The sequence below is a fragment of the Naegleria lovaniensis genome (genome assembly GCF_003324165.1).
Source record: "Naegleria lovaniensis strain ATCC 30569 chromosome Unknown tig007, whole genome shotgun sequence".
NCBI lineage: Eukaryota > Heterolobosea > Eutetramitea > Acrasida > Naegleriidae > Naegleria > Naegleria lovaniensis.
Genome location: NW_025407829.1, coordinates 1 through 20,313, shown reverse-complemented (window position 1 = coordinate 20,313; position 20,313 = coordinate 1). Strand labels below are relative to the sequence as shown.

General features: G+C 36.9%; 11 protein-coding genes across 11 annotated transcripts; 5 read left to right on the top strand and 6 right to left on the bottom strand.

Annotated features, from left to right (window-relative positions):
* Positions 1–156: 156 nt before the first annotated feature.
* On the bottom strand, positions 157–1,008 carry C9374_013843 (uncharacterized protein; the record flags this gene model as incomplete). Its single annotated transcript, XM_044689764.1, has 1 exon — positions 157–1,008. The coding sequence occupies one exon, from the start codon at positions 1,006–1,008 to the stop codon at positions 157–159; it is 852 nt and encodes a 283-aa protein (XP_044553275.1).
* An 830-nt stretch (positions 1,009–1,838) lies between these two features.
* C9374_013842 (uncharacterized protein) lies at positions 1,839–2,159 on the top strand (the record flags this gene model as incomplete). Its single annotated transcript, XM_044689763.1, has 1 exon — positions 1,839–2,159. The coding sequence occupies one exon, from the start codon at positions 1,839–1,841 to the stop codon at positions 2,157–2,159; it is 321 nt and encodes a 106-aa protein (XP_044553274.1).
* A 202-nt stretch (positions 2,160–2,361) lies between these two features.
* On the bottom strand, positions 2,362–3,039 carry C9374_013841 (uncharacterized protein; the record flags this gene model as incomplete). Its single annotated transcript, XM_044689762.1, has 2 exons — positions 2,362–2,775; positions 2,875–3,039. The coding sequence occupies 2 exons, from the start codon at positions 3,037–3,039 to the stop codon at positions 2,362–2,364; spliced, it is 579 nt and encodes a 192-aa protein (XP_044553273.1).
* A 119-nt stretch (positions 3,040–3,158) lies between these two features.
* On the bottom strand, positions 3,159–5,623 carry C9374_013840 (uncharacterized protein; the record flags this gene model as incomplete). The annotated part of the gene is made up of 2 exons (XM_044689761.1): positions 3,159–4,948; positions 5,017–5,623. The coding sequence occupies 2 exons, from the start codon at positions 5,621–5,623 to the stop codon at positions 3,159–3,161; spliced, it is 2,397 nt and encodes a 798-aa protein (XP_044553272.1).
* Positions 5,624–5,825: 202 nt separating this feature from the next.
* On the top strand, positions 5,826–7,655 carry C9374_013839 (uncharacterized protein; the record flags this gene model as incomplete). Its single annotated transcript, XM_044689760.1, has 1 exon — positions 5,826–7,655. One exon carries the CDS (start codon positions 5,826–5,828, stop codon positions 7,653–7,655), a length of 1,830 nt encoding a protein of 609 aa, XP_044553271.1.
* A 128-nt stretch (positions 7,656–7,783) lies between these two features.
* Positions 7,784–9,486, bottom strand: C9374_013838 (uncharacterized protein; the record flags this gene model as incomplete). Its single annotated transcript, XM_044689759.1, has 4 exons — positions 7,784–7,941; positions 8,056–8,557; positions 8,667–8,920; positions 9,159–9,486. 4 exons carry the CDS (start codon positions 9,484–9,486, stop codon positions 7,784–7,786), a joined length of 1,242 nt encoding a protein of 413 aa, XP_044553270.1.
* Positions 9,487–9,809: 323 nt separating this feature from the next.
* On the top strand, positions 9,810–11,403 carry C9374_013837 (uncharacterized protein; the record flags this gene model as incomplete). Its single annotated transcript, XM_044689757.1, has 5 exons — positions 9,810–10,508; positions 10,560–10,693; positions 10,799–10,831; positions 10,911–11,062; positions 11,165–11,403. 5 exons carry the CDS (start codon positions 9,810–9,812, stop codon positions 11,401–11,403), a joined length of 1,257 nt encoding a protein of 418 aa, XP_044553269.1.
* A 166-nt stretch (positions 11,404–11,569) lies between these two features.
* C9374_013836 (uncharacterized protein) lies at positions 11,570–12,721 on the top strand (the record flags this gene model as incomplete). The annotated part of the gene is made up of 1 exon (XM_044689756.1): positions 11,570–12,721. One exon carries the CDS (start codon positions 11,570–11,572, stop codon positions 12,719–12,721), a length of 1,152 nt encoding a protein of 383 aa, XP_044553268.1.
* Positions 12,722–12,918: 197 nt separating this feature from the next.
* On the bottom strand, positions 12,919–14,323 carry C9374_013835 (uncharacterized protein; the record flags this gene model as incomplete). The annotated part of the gene is made up of 3 exons (XM_044689755.1): positions 12,919–13,302; positions 13,380–13,832; positions 14,021–14,323. The coding sequence occupies 3 exons, from the start codon at positions 14,321–14,323 to the stop codon at positions 12,919–12,921; spliced, it is 1,140 nt and encodes a 379-aa protein (XP_044553267.1).
* Positions 14,324–14,651: 328 nt separating this feature from the next.
* On the bottom strand, positions 14,652–15,506 carry C9374_013834 (uncharacterized protein; the record flags this gene model as incomplete). The annotated part of the gene is made up of 1 exon (XM_044689754.1): positions 14,652–15,506. The coding sequence occupies one exon, from the start codon at positions 15,504–15,506 to the stop codon at positions 14,652–14,654; it is 855 nt and encodes a 284-aa protein (XP_044553266.1).
* Positions 15,507–16,426: 920 nt separating this feature from the next.
* Positions 16,427–19,097, top strand: C9374_013833 (uncharacterized protein; the record flags this gene model as incomplete). Its single annotated transcript, XM_044689753.1, has 3 exons — positions 16,427–16,664; positions 16,737–17,851; positions 17,907–19,097. The coding sequence occupies 3 exons, from the start codon at positions 16,427–16,429 to the stop codon at positions 19,095–19,097; spliced, it is 2,544 nt and encodes an 847-aa protein (XP_044553265.1).
* Between the last annotated feature and the right edge of the window lie 1,216 nt (positions 19,098–20,313).

Genomic DNA, 20,313 nt, shown 5'->3' with positions numbered 1-20,313 from the left:
CGAAAATGCATTGAAAACAACTAATGAAGACTTCGAAGATTTACGCAAAAGAACACATGCCAACGAAATTATGAAATCTTCTATTTTTTAATAGAATTAGATCTATGTACAAATGATTGAATGGAACAATCTTGTTGAAACATGTCAGCAACATGATTATTTAAACTTTCCAGAGTGATAATCTTCAAAGGCTTGAGAAATCTCTTCTTGCGTATTCATGACAAATGGTCCATATCGAGCCATAGGTTCATTCATTGGCTCACCAGCAATCAATACAAATTGTGTGACATCTGACGTAGTCTCAAATTCAAAAGCCTGATCCTGTGTCGTCTCCTTAAAAAGTAGAGCTGATTTTTCTGGAGCTTGTTCAAACTTGTTTTGATCTTGACGCAATTTTCCAGATCCCTTAATAACATACACAAATCCTTGATAACCTTTTGGAATAATTTCTCTATAAATGTGTCCATTCTTTGTCATTTTGACATCAAAATACAACACTTTGGTTCTAAGTTTTAAGGGACTTTCAATTTCTACCGATTGACTCTTTCCACCAATGACGGAAATGGTTGTAAATTCATCGATATTCTTTTTTGGAATGTCACAAGCTCTTAAATCTTGATATTGTGGCTCTACCATCTTATCTTTAGCTTTCAAATTGACCCATAACTGCATTCCAGTATTCACACCGGAACCTTCTGGCATTTCAGAATGCACCACACCTCTGCCAGCTGTCATCCATTGAATATCTCCTGGACCAATCACTCCTTGATTTCCCTGATTATCTCGATGTTTGAAAGAACCGTCAAGCATGTATGTCACTGTTTCAAAACCTCGATGAGGATGATTCGGAAATCCCGCAGGTTTTGAAACCTTAAATTCATCAAGTAATAAAAACGGATCATGATACGAAACTTGTCCTCCGATGGTTCGAATGACTCGAGCACCTTGTCCTTCCGATTGTTCACGTCCTAAAATGGTCTTGATGATTTTAATGAAAGGTTGGGTCATCTGGATGATTGTTGGACGATGATGATGATTGAATTTCGGGAAAGATGGAAGATGGTTCGGAAGGAAGGTTAGAGTGTAATAATAATCCAGCAATGATGATACCAATCAATAACAATGAAAGTACGATCAAATTATGGTGGTTGGTGTTGAATGCAAGTTGTTTCACTTTTTTCTTGTTGATTTTAAATTAATCGTTTTTTTGTGTGGATTAATACTAATTTGGGATGCGCTGAAACTAGTGAATTTGTACGCAATGGCAAATCGTGAGGAAGTTTTAATGTTGGAGAGAATGCTCACTTCTCGCATCATCCACCCAATGCAATTAAGACATCCCAAGATGTGACACAAATGTATATTTGGTTGTAAATTGCGAGAATGTTCTTCACTCAACTTGAAGCTTTTGTTTGTCATGTCTTGCTCCAACGCTGGTGCACATGTTTCTTTAACAAATTGTACTCCAATATATTCATTCATGCAGCCTTGTTGGAGTTGAAATTACAAAAGAGAATTCTATTGGAAAGAATCGGTCCAATCACTCAGGGCCGATTCTTTCAAGCGGCGATGAATACCGGAGAATCACCATCCAAGTTGGCCCTCCTTCTTTTTTCATCGATAGTAAGGATCAACCTTAATTCAATCCATTGCTCATTGACTGCACTTCGCCTACTTTCCTGCTAGTCGGCGTATTAAGGCGGTCCGCTTATATGTTGCATCATGATGACTACTGAATATATGGAGGGTATCAATACTTCATTCGAGACATGAGAAAACAATAACAACAAATTATTACACATAGACCAACTCAATACACACCCAACAACAACAACAACATGCACCCAGTCGATTTCAATACTCGAGGATATTTTCTCAGAAAGCCCCATGTTCAAGTCTTGCTTTCCGTGTGTGCTGCCACTACGGCCTTTATCATTAATAGATATCAAGCTTCAGCTCAAGGAGGAGCCTTTGATAATCATGTACCTACTGCAGAGATGTGGAATTGGTATGATAAGCACTGTGCTCGACAAGGTGAAAATCAAGATATTGTCATGAAGGATCATTCGGTGAATATTCCACACATGATGGGTCGTTTTGATCATCGAGAGGATGACCCAACTGCTAATCCATTCAATGCTTACGTAAAGAACAAGTAAATGAGCTCATTGATTCATTTCATTCAGATCTAGTCCATATGTGTTGAATACTCGTGCAAGTCAAATGTACTTGTTATTATATTCATGAATTCCAACCCAAAAAAAAACAATTTTCAAATGTTCATGTCATTACTAATTTCTGGTGTATTTGAATATTCTTATTCTTGTGTACAGAAAGAGTACCTTGAAAAACACAAATCTCTTATTTCACAAGTTTCATATTTCTACGAACACCAAACAAATACACAGCATGAACCACACTGAAAATCAAGGCAAGCAAATTCCATACAGCATCAATGATGGCAACCACAATAGCAACGTACACGACACTCTCATGACCAGCGAGAGCAGTCATGGCTCCCGAAGTGGACATGATCAAACCCCATTCCATCAATAATTTTACCAAGCAACCCAAGATGTAAGGAATGATTAAGAATCGATTACAAGCAGCGGAAGGCTTTGTGAATGAGGCAACTAATCCCATGATGCAAGTAACCAAGCAGCAACTCTCAATAGCTTCCAGAACGTAACTGAGATAGGAAGTCCAAGTGAGGATGGAATAGATGGAGCCATTCGTTGGATGTCCTTGTAATTGAACTCCGAGAATGATAAAAGTCTTGTTGCGCAGTTTCGTGATGGAAGAAACGCAATGATAATTTAATAGAAAGAAAAATATATATATTAAAAAATCAATGGGGTATCAAGAAATACATACAACGATCATGTAAATGATAACAATGAGCGTAAATAACGTATTGAGAGAAGTAAACAGTTTGAACAGTTTGATCCGATGCAATGAGTAGAGTTTGGTCGTTTCTATGGCAGTAGTGGTTGTGTCATCTCCTCCGCGAGTGGCGTCATCAAAATCTCTTCGACTCATTTTGTTTGTGAAGAGAAAAATGGTGTTTGACAATTCGACTAAAAAAGGATTCGAACACAGTTCCAATCTCAACGTGTTGGCTCTCTATAATCATGTCATCCATGTATGCTATTATTTACTTATTGAATTTCACAAAAGCTGCCAGACCAGGTTGTTGTCTGCTTCTTCTTGTTTGGATCCATGGAATAATCCGAATTCACGTTATCGAATGGAAGTAATAATTTGGGTGCCGATCGATTCAAACTTCTCAATTGCTTTTTCAACAATTCCACCTCAACGGTGGAGAATTTACACCAATCAGGGCAGTCAAAAAAGAAAATGGTCAATTTTGCCATTTCATGAAGTATGTCTTGACACAAAAAAGGTTTAAAAAGTTCATGTTCCGAGTCTGAGGTTGGTTTAGCTTTTCCGCTGATATATACTTGCTCTAACATTGAGAATCGCTTGAGATGCTTGAAAAATTCGAGTGTAGGCCCACTGTTTCCAAAATTAATTTGCAACTTTTTGAGTTTGTTTGGATTTAAACGATCCAAAATCTCCGTAAATTTATCACACTCAAGCATTGCATCGGGTAATGAAATTACTGAAATTTGTTCCAACATTTCATTGGAAAGCAGATTAAATAGTTCACATGTAATACATGGACCATTGAATGCCAACTGAATGTCATTATTCTTCAATATATCATGGGTGTTACTATTAATATCGAAACAATGAATCATTTCCAGATACTCCATAATTAAATTATTCTTAAATTTTGGCCCAATAATCAGAGAACTCATTAAATTTGCTCCTCGAATACTTTCAAACAAAATTTGTAATTCATCCTCCGAGACTGAATATGAATTTTCCAGTCGAATTCTCTTTAAATGTGGCATATTAAGAGATAGTATTGCAATTAAAAAGAAGTCATAAAAGCTCTGACAATCTTTTACAATCAATGTTTGCAACTGTGCGTCACACACTTTTTCGATGGTTTTTCTCCGTTCTTGCAGAGCTGAAATTCGTTGTTGTTTTTCAATGGTAACAACGGTAGGGTCATTAGAAATTTGGTTTGAGTAAAACACTGTTTTCCATGCTTTAAATGATCGTAACTGAGAAATTAAAGCAGCAATTTGATTCGAATCAGTGATGTCTAATGAGCAATGCTCAAGAGTAACAGATTCAAGCGCATTCTTTGCCCCTCTTTTTGGGTTGCATATCGTAGAACACTTGACAGTGGAGTCATAAAATACAATCTCTCTAGTATAAGGGAAAAGATCTGTCAAGCAAATTTCTTTCAAATAGTCATGATATCCTTTTACAATTAACCGTTGCACTTTCAAGGATGGAAAGTCATCTCCCTTTGCAGAATACTGAGTGTATATAAATAATGTTTCAATTTGTGGAATTTTCATCACCAATGCTCCTGTTGCAGCAGAGTGGCAGTAAAATAAGTATTTCAAAGGGCGTGGTGGGAAAAAAGCTTCTAATGCTTCATTGTGATAAACTGGTGTGGTAGCAGTGTGACTATATGAAGAGGATGGACCATTAAAATTGACGTTTAAGTGTAACTCTTCAATGTGTGGCAAACATGTAGCTAAAGATTTCTCTGTCAGTTTTTGCAGGAAAATAGATTGGCTCGACTCTATTCGAAACACTTTCAATTTGGTTGACTCTAATAATTGAACCATTTCATCATCAACTGAAATACGTGATTGGGTAGAAAGTTCAAAATAAAGTGTTGTCAGGTTTGGCATTGATTTTAACACGGTCCTCAATGCATGGTCAAGTAAATTAAAATGCTTGTCAACAAAATGAAATAAATAGGAACAGGAAATTGTGAGAACTTGTAAACTGAGACACAATTCTCGGTTTAGGCAAAGATTTTGGAGACTTTTTTCACTCGTGACGAAAAAACCGTTCAATACTTTAAGTGTTTGAAGTGATGAAATCGGTAAAGGTGATCACAATTTGTTTTTGACAAACACAACATACCCTTGAGAGGTCTGTTATTTGGCAACACCAATTCATCGCGTTTGGGATCATGGTAGAAACCTCTTTTGGATGGATACATGACAGTCAAGCGAGTAATGGTTTTCATAGAATTCTTGCTCAGTGTCTTGTTAAGCCATCGAATGACATCATCGGATTCGTGTAAATTCAACACCAACTCGATGACATGATATTTCTCAATTACACTTTCAAGTTTGTTCAATGTGGACCATAATGTTGGAGCTGAAAAGATGCTCAAATTAATTCTCGGAAGAAACAACTGTTGTGTATCCTCGTCGTTCTTCTGTTCTGATAACAAGACATCAAGGAAGGAAATTAAACTATTTCCCCCTAATTCATTGGGTATTAGCAAATTACTATTAGGCTTGTTCATGTTACGTAATCGTTCATTCATATATTCCTTCTCTCCGAGACCCATCAGTAAAAATTTGATGGCCATCAACCGAATTTGAGAAGAAACACACATCAAATTCACCAAATTTCTCGGATCCAAATATTCCAAAATGTAATTGAGAATTTCTAACGGCAATTCTTCCCACATATTTGGCGTGTGTATCATGAGTGCTTCATTGTTTGTTGTTTCAATCATCGTTGTTGAGCTATTTTTTTTTATTATTTGAATTTATGACCAAAGAAAATGGTTCATCGCTCGGTGAAAATGCTTGCGTCATCAAAGTGTGGGTGACGTAACTTTGTTTGAATGTACAAAATATCATAGTGTGTATTATTATTGGAATTGATCATCATGACTTGTTGATTATGAATTAAATAAATTTAAAAAAAAGAAAAAAATGAAGCGGTCGTTGGGATGGTATTGGCAATTACCCTCTCGCTCTTATGAAAGAATATTGAAGGCTACCACAAGTCGTTCTGAAACCAAACAAATATTTTCTCCCACAAGAACATTTTCATCTTATCACCATTCATTGTTCCGATATAGTTCCAACACTGGAAATATTCATGAAAATAATATGGGAGTGTCGTCATCACCGGAGGGTAAAATGTCTTCGTCTACAACAAACAAGTTGGAGGATTTAGAACCAGCAGGATGGGTCAACCCCAATACTACAAAAACATCAGCAACGAATAATAATAATACTACCACAATGCAATCTTCGCTCAACAACATCTCCAATGACGATCTCAGAGAGAGAATTACGCTTCTTATTCTCTCATTCATCAAGAAGAATGAAAAGATAAGGTCCGATTTCAATTCTTCCAGATTACGTGGCAATGCAGATGAAAAGGAAATTATTCCGAGGTTGGATTTATATTCTTCATCTAAATTGGACAATATGACCTTCACAATCTGTGATAGAATATTCATGCTTGCACAAAGATATGGAGAATATCTATCGGAGGCAACAATTCACAGAGTAATTCAGCATTTTACCTTCATGGAACATTACAAATTTAATTTGCTGCTGGTGTTTTCATATTTACATTCAATAGACTATGGAAAGAAAAATGACAATACCAATTCAAGTACTAAACCAAGGCAGAATATTAATTTGAAATTATCTCGTGTGTACGATCCTCTCTTTGAATCATATTCTTCACTGTCAGTTTTTGATAATATGACCTCTCTAGGAAGAGCTATTTTGAACTCGCTAAGAATAGATCATACAACAGCATCATCGTCTGGAGAAAAGGCTTTATTGGAACATTTAAAAAACACCCTCGAATTGAGAACTCAAATCATGAACTCGTTTGTCTATCACTTTTCTCAACACAAGGGGCCAATTAGATTATTGTACAGGTTTATTAGTGAAGAACGAGCCTACCGAATTGAATTGTTTCACAAATATGCACAATATTATTCAACAACTGCTAAGCAAGGAAACATCTCTCATATTTTCAACACTAAATTATTTGCAGAAAAGTTTGATATCATTTGGAATTCCAAGACTTTATCCTCCTACTTGATGAATCCGAATAGTTTAGAAATTTCACAGAGATTATTTGACATGCTTGTAGCTAGCAACATGGTCACTCGAAATGAGTTATCAGAAATTATCAAAAAGTATATCTTTGAATTTAAGGCTCCTGAAAAGGCAGAACATTTACTTTTGAGCCTCAGAAACAATCCTAGAAGCACAGTGAAACCCACATTTGAAGACTTTGCCTTAATCATGGTCGGATATATTAACACGAATCAAGCAGGAAAAGCATTTTTGTGGTTGAAAAAACTCCTTGATGCCAGCAGAATTAGGCATAGGTCCTATGCTAAAGCTGAGCTTGCGAATTTTGTCACAATGATTACCATTTTGATTCGACATAGCAATACTGCAAATAATACTGCTCTAATAGCCAACATTACGGCTGATATATTCTTCCGTTCCATTGATCCAGACAGTTCGTTCTTGCTTGAATTATTGCAAAAACTTAGAAATGACAGACAAAATACGATGCATCTTTTTCAATTTGCTCTTGCCTTTCACGAACATTGGTCCAAATTACTGAAAGAAAATCCAAATACGAATCACAAGAAAACACTCATCGACGACAATATTGCCAAGTTTTTATTGCAACAATTCGGTACTTCACCACATACACCAATGGTTATTGATTTTTTGAACTCTGTTAAAGATTCCACAAACAAGACAATAACAGTTCCTTAAGGGATTTTTGAACGGAAACATAATGATTAGTTTTTTTTCATGAATACTGTATTAAATTTATGTTGTTTCAAAAATTGAAATTCATTCCGGTTGTGTGTTCACATGAACGAACGCCTTAATTCTCTCTCTTACAAATTCTTGAAAATTGAAACGACTGAAGTCTTGTCATTTCCTCCCATGTTGGCACAAACACCAAGCTCCAAACTATTCTTCAATTGATAGTCACCAGCTTTACCTTTCATTTGCTTGTAAACTTCATTGATTTGTTTCACACCAGTTGCTCCAACTTAATGTTGAATGGATACCAAATGAAAAATGAGGTGGAATTTTCATTTCCAAATACCATATTCAATACAACAAATCGAATTGGTAACAACAAATTTCAAAGATTCAAACTTACCAGGATGTCCGAAAGAGATTAAACCACCTCCAGTATTAACCATTGGCTTGGTCAAGTGCAAGAATGCACCTTCACCTGGCTTACTGAAACCAAGAGCCTCGTTCATACCAACTTCAGCAACAGCAAAGCAATCATGCACTTCAGCCACAGAAACATCCTTTGGTGATACTCCAGACACTTCATAAGCTTTCTTGGCAGCAGCTCTTGTAGTCAACAAGTCAGAGAATGTCTCTGGTGTATCATTATACAAATTTCCAATAGCAACTTCAGAAGCCAAGAGTTCAATAGCTTGTGACTTGGGTACACCTAATTTTTGTAAACCTTCCTCGCTCAGAACCAATAAACCGGCTCCTCCATCAGAGACTTGAGAACATTCACACATTTTAAGGGCATCCTTAATTTCTGGATTACTCAAAAATTTTGGAGATTCCAATACTCCTTGTTGATCGAGCTTGACGCTATACATTTGAGCAAGTGGATTCTTGTTACCAGCAGCATATGCCTTTTTTGTTTCCAACAGAGCGAATTGACCAAGGCCACAATTATTCATCATTGATCACACAATTCATGGTTTGCTGCTGCCGAGCGGACATGAATTCATGACAACTTACCTTCAAAGCAACACCTTCAATATCTTCGGATCGGACCAAATTTCCATACTTTTTCAAATAATGCATTTTACGAATGGCATACAGAGCTGGGAATGTAAATTCCTCAATGGGACGTTGTCGATTGAAATCAGCTGCCTTAGCCAAATGAGAAGCACCTTCTCTTGCACTCACAGTGTTTTGTTCTTCAGCACCAACGACCAATGCAACATGACTGGTTCCAGCCAGAATCGAGTCCACAGCAGCATTGAATGCAACTGGAAACATTGGGTTCCAATGTTGCGAGACAACAAGATATGAGTACGAGAGAGGAATTTAATCCGATGTATGCGAGAGAGAGTGCGTGCGCACGCAATGAGCAGAGTTGTGTGTGGGTTTCATTGATGTTCGCGAGTGCATATTTTCCCATGAGAATGATCATTCAGATTTTGAAATGATTTCATCATCAGTTAGTTCATAATATATTATCCACAACAAAACAGACAAGAAACATACCACCACCGGAAGCACAAGCAGCTTCCAATCGATACGAAGGTTTGTACAACAATCCAGAATCAGCTTCGGAAACACCTGAACCCAAATGACCTTGATTGGAAAAACATTCTCCTGCAAAATTGCCAACGAAAATCTTATCGACCAAATCTCCCTTGCATTGATGCATCTTGAGTGTTTCTTGAATGGCTGTGATTAAATACCATTTCAAATCTGGATTGGTTTGTTTACCAAAGAGAGGGTGTTTCTTGTGAATGAAATCTGGATGACCCTTGCCAATGAATTTGCTGGTGTAACCTCCGAGAACGTAGACCTTTCGTGAGAGTGGCATTTCGGTTTGAAAATTATCGAGTTGGGGAGAAGAAGACCGTGTGATTTTTTTTTGTTTTTGAGAACTCGCGATTTTCTGTCCGGACATTATAGGTTGACTGCAAATTTCGCGAGTTTTTTACAAAATCTCTCAATTTGGTCCTCACTTGATTAGTAAGTAACTTGGTATGATCACAGTTCTCCTTGTCCTGTTCGATTTCACATTGAAAGTGTTTGAGCTGCCAGCTGTACTTTTGTTGAATTGCAAACCCTATCGCACAACTTTCTTCAGTAACCTTGCTAGTCGATATAAAAATAGTTTTTTCGAATTTCAAAAATATTGCCATGTCCTCTCTACCTCTTCCAACTCTCAACACCATCTTGATCTCCGGTGAATATGGACATGAATATGAATCGGATCGTAATCTGAAATCCATAGGAAACGCTTCGTCCCATTCTCTCAGATCGGTTCCGAACGAAATAAAACACAAGCCGTTGAAACTCGTGGCTGCAGGAGGTGGTGTTGTGTTATTTTGCACTGTCGATGATGAATTGTATTATAGTCCAACAACTAATTTGGAATTGATGCGTTTGAGTTTGCAGCAACAGCCTGCTTCTGTTCCACTCTCAGGATTATTTGCTCCAAAAATTAAATTGATTACTTGCTGCTATAATTGTTGTGCCATATTGACCGAGGAAGGACAATTGTATGGTTGTGGATACAATTCAAATAATGTCTTGACAAAACATTACAAACAAAATCCAGATGTTGCTACAATGATCAATACGGGTGTGGGCACAGATGTTTTGAAGCATGTTCAGAAAATGATTGGACGGTTTTATGCGATAGCCTTGTTTACCCATAGCAACGATGTGTATATTGTTGGAAAGGGATTTTCGGACGATTTTGAAAAACTTGTAATTAGGGATAACGTCGTAAATGAGAACAAGAAATTTTGTCATGCCAGTTTTGGAGATTCACATTCTTTGGTATTGACCACAGGTGGTGAATTGTATTTAAAAGGATCGAATAACTACGGACAGGTAAGTTGTTTAAATATATTCGATTTTATCGTACATGTCATGACTCTCAAGCTCGGAAATAGTGAACTTTCTTCCACTTCGACATTTTTCCTAGTTACTGAAATTGGAAAACGAATTAAATTTGCAGAATGTGGATATTATCATACCATTGCAATAACAGTGGATAACGAAATATATGGAGTTGGGTAGGTGTAAATACTGAGATTTTGTTCAATGCAAATTGTGAATGCAATTTTCACAACTCTATTCGCAAAATATGTTCTTTTCACACACGAAATTTAAACTCAAAGATGGAATGCAGTTGGAGAACTTGGAAATAATACGTATGTTGTTGAAAATGGAAATTGAAAATGAGGTCATTATTATTTTACATATTTTCTAATGTATTTTACATCACTACAGAGTAGGAGATCAACGACAATGGGTTAAGGCAACATTTATCACACCTTGTAACGACAGTATTACATATTTTTCTGTTGGATATCAGCAAGCGTTTATTCGTCTCCAGTCAGGATCAATATTTTGCTGTGGATTCAATTCGTATGGAGGACTGGGTAAGTGTGTCACGCGTTACTTTAGGCAATATTTAACCAAATCACTCCTTCATTTTGAACTTTGTGCCCTGTGTTTGAATGAATTTTGTTGATTTGAGTCAGGTCTGGAAGACACGGAATCAAGGAGCACCTATGTACCTTTCATGATCAAGAATCAAAGTACACTCCACATGAAGCCATTGTGTGGTGGGCATTTCACACTATTTTTCAATGATCCTTTCATTAATGGCTTTTCGAAATACGAAAAACATTTAAAAGAAAAGTTGTGCAGTATTTTGAAACAATGCAACAATTGCCTTCGATATGACCTAAAACCATTTTCAGATATCACATTAGCTTGAAAACCTAGCTGTACACAGTCAATACCTGCGAACTGTTGTTGTTGCAATGTTTTAAAAGAAGCAAAAGCTTTAAAACTAGAGTTCTCAGTTCACGTGTAGAATTCCCAACCCTATTAAATATCGTAAAATCAATGACAACAGCAAAAAGAAAACGCGTTGCAAAAAAATGATGAACAGCATGAATGGTCAATCTGGTCCAATACTAGTACTCATTCATTTATATCCGTTTCATTCGGATATTCCGATGATGAACAACGAAAATCCAACTTTAAACGATACTGAACCACAGTCTTACGAGATCGACAAATTATATTCCAAATTATTGACCAAGATGCGATCAGCTAAACGGACCAAAGGATTAGGAATGAATTTTGAACATTTGTTGACCTTGTCCTCCAATCAAATTGTCACTTCCAACACTGTTGACAATGATAATTTCAAGACACCCTTTGATATTGAAATTTCCTATCATCATCAATGCGTTTTAATATCTGATCCCTTCAGTTCGTTATATGGAAGAATTCAACTATTCGATCTATTTTCACGTGAATGGATCGCTTCAGTGTATACTACTCTTGCATTGCCGACATTTATTAGAATTGAAGAAAATTATGATGGAAATTATAATGATGCTCTTGTGATGTATCATGCTCAAAGCCATTCCAGATCATCCTTGCCAAATGTCATGGCTAAATATGATTTTAGAGAGATTCGAAAATATTCAACTTTTAACGAATCAGAACGAGCAGGGCCGTTATGGCAACGCGAAATTTCTGGTTTTGTGAAAGGAATGGCACTTTGGAAACAACAAGTATTTATTTCTCAAAGTGACAAGCATTGCATTTCCATATTGGACTCGAATAATGGACAACTCATTCAAATCATAAAAGTCTATCGACCCTGCAGCTTGGAAATTGGTCATGACTTTGGAGAATTATTCATTAGTAATGGAGATCATGCGATTGAAATATTTCGACAAAATGAAAAGAATACCAAGTATTGGAATTGTGTGAAAACCTTTGGAAGAAAAGGACTCTGCAATGGAGAGTTTATAGAACCTGGTACCATTGTGTATGACAGAATTTCAAAATATCTAATTGTGAGTGATGTGGCAAATACACGATTTCAAGTATTCACACGAGATGGCACTTTTGTGAAGGGTTTCCAACAAGTCACAAATTCGAAATTGACCTTTCCTAATTATGGGCGGGATGACAAGACGAAATGTTCAAATCCAAGAGGAATGTGCTTGAATGAAATCAGTGGTGAATTAATTGTGTGTAGTTCTGAGGCTTCACAAGTGCTATTTTTCAAGTAATGGATTCCTCGAATATACGTCCATTCATTTCATTGAGAAGCTCACATATTATTCAGTCATTGGTCAAGGATAAGCGGAACAACGTTGATTATTTGGTCCATATTATTTGATTCCTTTATAACAATTCATTGGGATAATTCTTATTCACTTCTGTTTATTCTCCGTTTCCCAAGATTCACAAAAAGCAACACCAAAATTTATGGTCTTCCTCTCAGTTGTCTAACATTTCTGGGTTGTTGATTTCTCTGTTGACGAGGTGTACGTCTGTTACTAACTGCTCTTGGCTGTCTATTGGGAGAAGGAGATTGCACTCTCCTTGCAGGTTCTGTTGGTCTTTTACCAGCGTTTGGTTGTGGCTGCTTCTTCTCACCAAAGATTCCAGTTTTCAATGTGGAAAAATCGCTCTTGAATCCATACACTGTCACGGCCTTGTTGTAGAGATTCATTTTGGTGAATGTCTTGAGTGCTCTCTGAGGTCTTGTTGTAATCAACTTCATTACTTGCTTTCTATTCTGAACGAGTTTCGAAGCTTTAGTGAGAGAAGTTTCAATGCCTTGTAGGAGGTAGGCAATTTGATATTCCTTACAAGCCCCAAAGTCTTCATTCCGTTCGCGATAGACATGGCGCTGGTTACAACATTCAGAGAACGGTTCACTACTTGGAATGTTTTGGATTTCACTACAGGAGCAATTTTCTTGGCAATCTTATCTTCATAGGGTTTGATGTTTTGAGTGGTGAATTGATCGACTTTGGTTCCTGTTGTTTTAGCCATCTGACTCAATTTGTGAAGTTTCCACTTTTCAAGTTTTGCAGCAACTGGTCCACCAATGAATTGTGAAGCTTTTGATACCTTGTCAGAGTAGGTTCCAATTCCATCCAACAAATTCATGGTGGTACTAATGGCATTGATCCAGAGGGAACTAACACCTGATTCCTGTTGTTGCTGTTGCGGTGCTTGTTGTTTCACATGTGAAAAGTCTTTCAAAATGGATATCAACATGTCTGCTCCAGGATGTTGAGCTTTCAATGTAAAGTCCTTGATAAGAACCATTAATTCATATTTCATGGCAATGGCCTCTGGAGAGAATGAATTTGGAATTCCGTCATGAATCTTTTAAACAGGTAGGTGAAGCATCATGTTAATAGAAGAATGAGAGAGTAACAATTGGCATGTTAGACATGTGGGTAGATAGAATATTTGTAGGCGGTTACATGGGGTGATGCATTGCGTTCACATAATTAAGCGATAGGTTGTTGGTTACATTGTACATGTTTGCAAAGCACACACTGTCTACTTACAAATTTGAGACTTTGGGCAAAGTCAAGATAATGTTTAGCCAAGTCTTGTTCTTTCTGGTTTGATATCACTTGCTTGAATTGTTGTACAAGTTTGTTGGAAGTAGCATCAAGAGGAGGAAGTTGTTGTTCTTTTTGAATGGCACCAACAATAATTGTTATGTGAATGGCTCCATCGTCTGCAGTATGGACTTTGAAGGGTTTTGGAGTTGTTGTGGTGAGTACGTGTTGGTGCAGTAGTACCAAAAGCGTTGCAAGAGCAACAAAAACAAGAGAGCTGTGTTTCTTTACTCTTGGCATTAACATCTTCAATTTTTATGTTTGATTCTGCTGTCAGAAAATGATGCTTTAGAACTGAAGTTCAATTTAACACAGTCCTATCGCACGCGGGATTTGAAAATAGGAGTGTGACAGAACATGCTGACAGATAATCTGGTTTGTTGGAACCTTCAAGCACAAATTTTACTACGTCATTGTTATTGTTGATTTGGTAACTTTGTGTTTCTTTGTGGTACCAGAGTGATATAAATAGTGGGCACATCGTAGCGCGTTGACTCAGTTTTTCCATCCTTCCTCTTAACCCTGAATGAACTTCAGACGAGATCAAGGCACTGAAGAGAGAGTGTCTGGTCGACTAGTTTTCTTTGCGTCTACTCGGTCCCTGTCCCTGTACATACAGTTCTTCTCTCACTATAAAACGTTGAGGTTTTACAAATGCACAAATATAGGGCAATGCAAGACATGGAACTGAAATCAAACACCAATACGATGGAGTTTCATGAAACGTTCCAATCATCAAAGAAACTACCAAGGCAACAAGCCATCCACCTACCACTGCGGATCCCATGACCCAGCTCTTCCCAAAAAAGTCATTGTCTTTCACTGAGTATCTAAAGAAATGTGGAAAGCCAGCGAGTAATATCCAAACGTACCAAGAAATACCATGTCCCCAAAGAGGATGATAAGGAAACATCCAATACAAGTGGTTAGGACCTTGCATGGAACAAAGTTTGCTATTCACATTTTGAATTTCAATTCCTAAAATATTTCCTGGAGTACCATTCACAGGATCAAATCCATTGGTGCTGACACCAAATCCGCCGACATGAAAATAACCCATGATCAAGCACACTGTAGCAACAACCAAAGTTAAAATAGAACAGCACAGCGCATATCGAAAGAGCTTTCTTCCCTTAGCTGTATTTTTAAGACACCAATAATTGTGAACGATGGGTTGAGTCCAGATGAGAAAGTGTGCAACAATGGAGAGTGTCACATTGGACGTCGAACCACAAGTACCCTCAATACCAAAGCAGTATTGCAAGAATTGGAGAAACTCCATGGCCGTGTATGCCAAAAAAAAGAGAACTTGTGAATAACTTCGATCTCTTAGTTCCTTTGGAATAGTTAACGTTCTTCGAATTTGATCTGTGGTCATGATAGCCCCGAGCATGGTAAAGCACATTGACGCTGTTAATGACCAGCACATTTTTTTGTTTGTGAATCGTCTTTTCTAGATGTGACTAATCTGGCTACTGTACTCAAATTGGATATTTGCCAACATAATTTCAAGTCACGTAGCATGGACCCAAGTATAAAGATTAATTCCTCTATACATACTTCTCCCAGTTGGTACTTTTAGATGATCCGATGGGCTTGTGAAAATTTTTGCTCCAGACGTTGTTTAAGATCAACTCCTGTTCTGACTTTTTCGTTGGGCATTCGCTCTTTGCTCTCCTAACATTTCCTTTTCTTGTTTAAGTTCTTCAATCTGTTTTTCGAGATCTTCAATTTGATTTTCCAAATTTTTGATATCACGCTCAGTTTTCTTTATGTCTTCCTCTTTTTCTCTCAACTCTTCCGTCATTATTTCAATCGCTTGCTTGAAAATTTAAATTTAAAAAATGAAAAACAGCACCGAAGATAATTCGCTTTCATCATACTTGCAAGAATACTATGAACACTATTATCATATTATTCTCATCACCCATGACAGATATTGAACATCTCCTTTTCCGATATCATTATCATACCAGGAACAATTCTGATGGTATGTTCATCGTTAGATGATGTACAAATATTTTTTCTCATCTCTTATCATTTTGATTAGAAGGAGCTGGAAGATATGTATTTCAGACGTCTGAAATTCTAATTCACGGATTCTTTTGTTGATGGGATTTGATGTATTTATTTACAAAGAAATAGTTCATTGGCAACCCGTGATGATGATCTACCACAACAATTTTTATAGGCCCTACAACCCATCATCTCTTCCATCCAACTACAACTAATATTCTTTGAAATACAAGTTCATCCTTGGTTGAATGGTAATATGCAACTAATCTTCACTCCTCGTACAATTAAGACGTTGCTAACGTTAAGGATCTTCAAAAAAAAGAATCTCATATCATGACTATCAAGGAAGATGACGACACTGTTTCTTCTTCAGTGTTAGAAGAACAATCTCTACAACCAAAGAGCGGAGAGAACTCAGTGGTAACAAAGATTAGCAAAATATTATCCCTTCGTTTTGTCATTATTGCGTCGGTTATTGTACTTGTAATATTGTGTTGCTTATCAGTTTGGTTGGCATCTTACATTGGATCCTCGAATGCTTTGAATACTTTGAACAGTGATTTGATTGTTTGTAAGTAGCGTGGTTCAAGAATATTAGTAACAAATCTGTACATATTTTCAAATATTCCATATTTCTTAATAGCGGTTGAACAAAAAATTATGAATTACATGAGAGACCGTCTCACTCCAATAATTGCTGCAGGTGATGCTATGGCAATGGATTACAACACAGGTGTTGCACCTCAAAACTCGACATTTCAAAAATATTATCTCATGTCCAAATATCTCTCCTTTAGAGCCAACAGTATTGGTTATTTCGTTGCAACTCCAGCATCTGCAGTATTTTGTATTATTGAAAAAGGAAGTGGTGCCAATTTACAACTACTCTTTGCCGAACAGTACTATGGAGAGTATGGCTATGTTTTCAATCCTGTATTGAACACAACATTGGTGACATTGGGAACTCCCTTACCTAGAGCGCCGTATCAGGTTCATCAGCAAGATTACTACAATATCAGCAGTGATTTATTTGCCAAGTACAACACAGATAAGGTATTTGGGCCACCTTACGTGCCACCTACTGGTAGTGTTGCCGTCTATTATGCCACCAAGATTTACAACCCTTTAATATACATGCAATTAGGAGAGAAAGTGCCTGTAGGAATTGTAAAGCTTAATGTCGGTCTTTTGAATATTCAACAATTCTTAGCAAATATTACTCTCATTGGGAGAGGTTATGTATTAGTGGCAGAGGAGAATAATTTAGTAATAGGAGGCTCCATTAATTGCAGTGCTATTAATCCATCCCAACGTGTTCACCTCTATGATTTGATCGATCAACAAGCTGGTGCCTTGATGCAATCACTTGCTTCTCAATTTGGTGGAAATTTGAATAATGCTCCATCTCTTCAGGGACTTCAAGTCACTAGTAAGGGCAGTGATTACAGAGTGACTAGATTTAAGTTTGAAATATTGAATTTGAAATGGAATGTTTTCTTTGTCATGTATCAAGAAGACCTACAAAAGACCACTAATTTAAACACAGGAATATCAGTGGGTGTAGCATTAGGTTGCTCACTGATCGGTTTACTCATGAGTATAATGATTGGATGGATGATTACTCAACCTATGAAATATTTAGAGAGACAATTAGGCCTTATCAAAAAGTTTGACTTGGATAAAGTACATTTTTCGAGTTCACCCTTTGGAGAAGTTAGTTCCATTTATAAATCTCTTGGAGAGATGGTCTACTGGTTGGTAAGTATCTTGTTTTTGAGTTTTTATTGAGTAATTGATGCATCTCTTTTTACAGAATGAATTCAAGTCTTTCATTCCAGAAAGTGTCTTTTCCCAACTAAAGGACATGGATGGAACTTCCTCAATGGATGAAATGTCTGCCACTAATAAGAAAAATCAAGTGCAACCAATTCAAGCACAGCATTCCTCATTTCTTTCTAAACAAGATCACCATGAATCTCAGCGACACCATTCATCGTCCATGAAATCAAAGTCCTCAATTAGTGAAAAATCCTCAATATTATTGAACAAAGCCAAAAATACCACTCTTTTCAAATTAGGACTTTCACACAAAGAGTGTATGGTAATTTCTGTTCGGTTGATGGGACTTTCATCTCTTTCCAAGGATGTAATCGAGAATGTCATTGCAAGAGTTTTTAAATCATTGGGAGCCATCACCAAAACTATTAGTGGAGATTTACAAATATTCTCAATTGAAGAGATGCAACTATCGTTAGCTGTAAACAAATCCAATACTAATAATGGGAAACTTGCAAATAAGGCATTTGAAACTGCTTTGAAAATTTCAAAAGCTCTCTCACAAGATTTAGCCAACAACCACCACAACAAGAATAATAATGTTGCAATAAGCCATTCTGTTGGTGTTTGTTGTGGTGAGGCATTGATTGGAAACTTAGGAACTACTTCATTAAGATACTATTCCATTGCTGGTGATATTACAGCAAGAGCGAAACAGTTAGCAATGTATGGCGAGAAATATAATGTTAGAATGATGACAGATGAAAAAACCTTGTTGAACAATCCTGACGTGAGAGGGCTATTCGTTTTGAGACCACTTGATAGATTGTGTTTTGTCAACAGGATTGGGTGCATTGAAGAGAATGTGCCCCCACAGAAACACATTGAAACTGTGTTTGAATTAGTCAAGTCATGTACTGTTCAAGATGATGAGTGGTTGTATGAAATTGAGCAACATAAGGAAAATCAAAAATATGCTGAACTTACCGATGCATTCTCTGTATTTAACCACAAGGTTGAACAGTTGTCCACATCAGAAAAAGATTTGTTCGAAACAAGCTATCAAATATTCTCTTCGTATCAAACAAAGTGTCCTAACGATTTACCACTCTCAAAATTATTAGAAGTCATGGACAGAATTCGTGGCGAAGATGCCATTTTGGAGGCTTTGACAAGCTATCACTCAACTATTGGCCTGTACTCTGAGAATATTTCAGTACATAAATGAATGTATACTTTTGGATTAGTAGTTGTTTTCGAAAAGGACTTTCTTGCTAATGTTTTTTCAACCTTTATGGGAATTCAATAACAAGAACGACACCCAATCAACAAGTTCTGAATGCAAACATCAGACCATTAGACACAGTTCGATAAGACACAATCGGACCCTAGTAACCATACTTGCATCACGTCTTCATCCAAACAAGTCAAAGAAAAGAAGTCAACCACCACCCGCATCCAAAAAGTCAAACCAAATGCAAAAGGTTTGGCGGGCGGCATGTCTTTTGGGGCGCTTGATTTGCGATAATGACATTGGGGTTTGGCTCCACCTACTCTTTTTTTTGAGCCATTTTAACGACTTTACTATCAAAAAAAAATTTTGATTTCAATAAGTCCTGTCCACGGTCCGAAGTTAACTGCTGAGGACGAGATATACTCAAATCCTAGGCTAATTTTCATTTGCTTTCTAATGGTGTTGAAATTTCTAAGATGTGAAGTGGTTGTTGAGTTATTTCACTCTGAATTTTGAAGGTAAATTGGCCCAAAAAAAAATTTAATGTTGTAAATGAAGAGAGGATGATTATTTATTATCGGACTGGTGTTTCAAACTGTAAAACCAGAGAGAAGCAATGAAATTGGAACACAAGGTTTTTGAGGACTTGTAAATTTTTTTTAAAAATATGTTGGACTCAAAAATTCCAAGTTCAAAATGATAGAGAGGTCCAGCGAAAACATGAAATAAGGCTCTTTTTCAATAAATACTGATCAGGTGTATCTCAAATTGATATATGAAGTGTTACTCACCATGTAGAACACTAATATTATGGTTGTGTGCTGATGACTGACTCTTGACGCGGAAATGTGGTACTCCTAGCCGCTGAATATGACCGTGAGGGTGATGTTGCTTGACATGATCCTCTCCTGATAATTAAACGTAGAGCGTTGTGTGTGTGAGAGATTTGTAGAGTATTTGTATTGTTTGTGACATGAACAGTGATGTACCTGTTGAATGAATCAGCTCCAGTGTTGGAGAGTCGGTTTTTCGCCTGGAGGTGGAATATTTTTAAAAAATTTCAAAGTTCAAAATGATAGAAAAGTCAAGCCAAAACTTGAAGTGAGGCTCAATTTCGATAAATACTGATTGATATCATCTCTAATTTGAATATGTTGTGTAACTCACTGGGTGAAATATTGTTATTAGATTTAAATTGAAGAAACAGAAA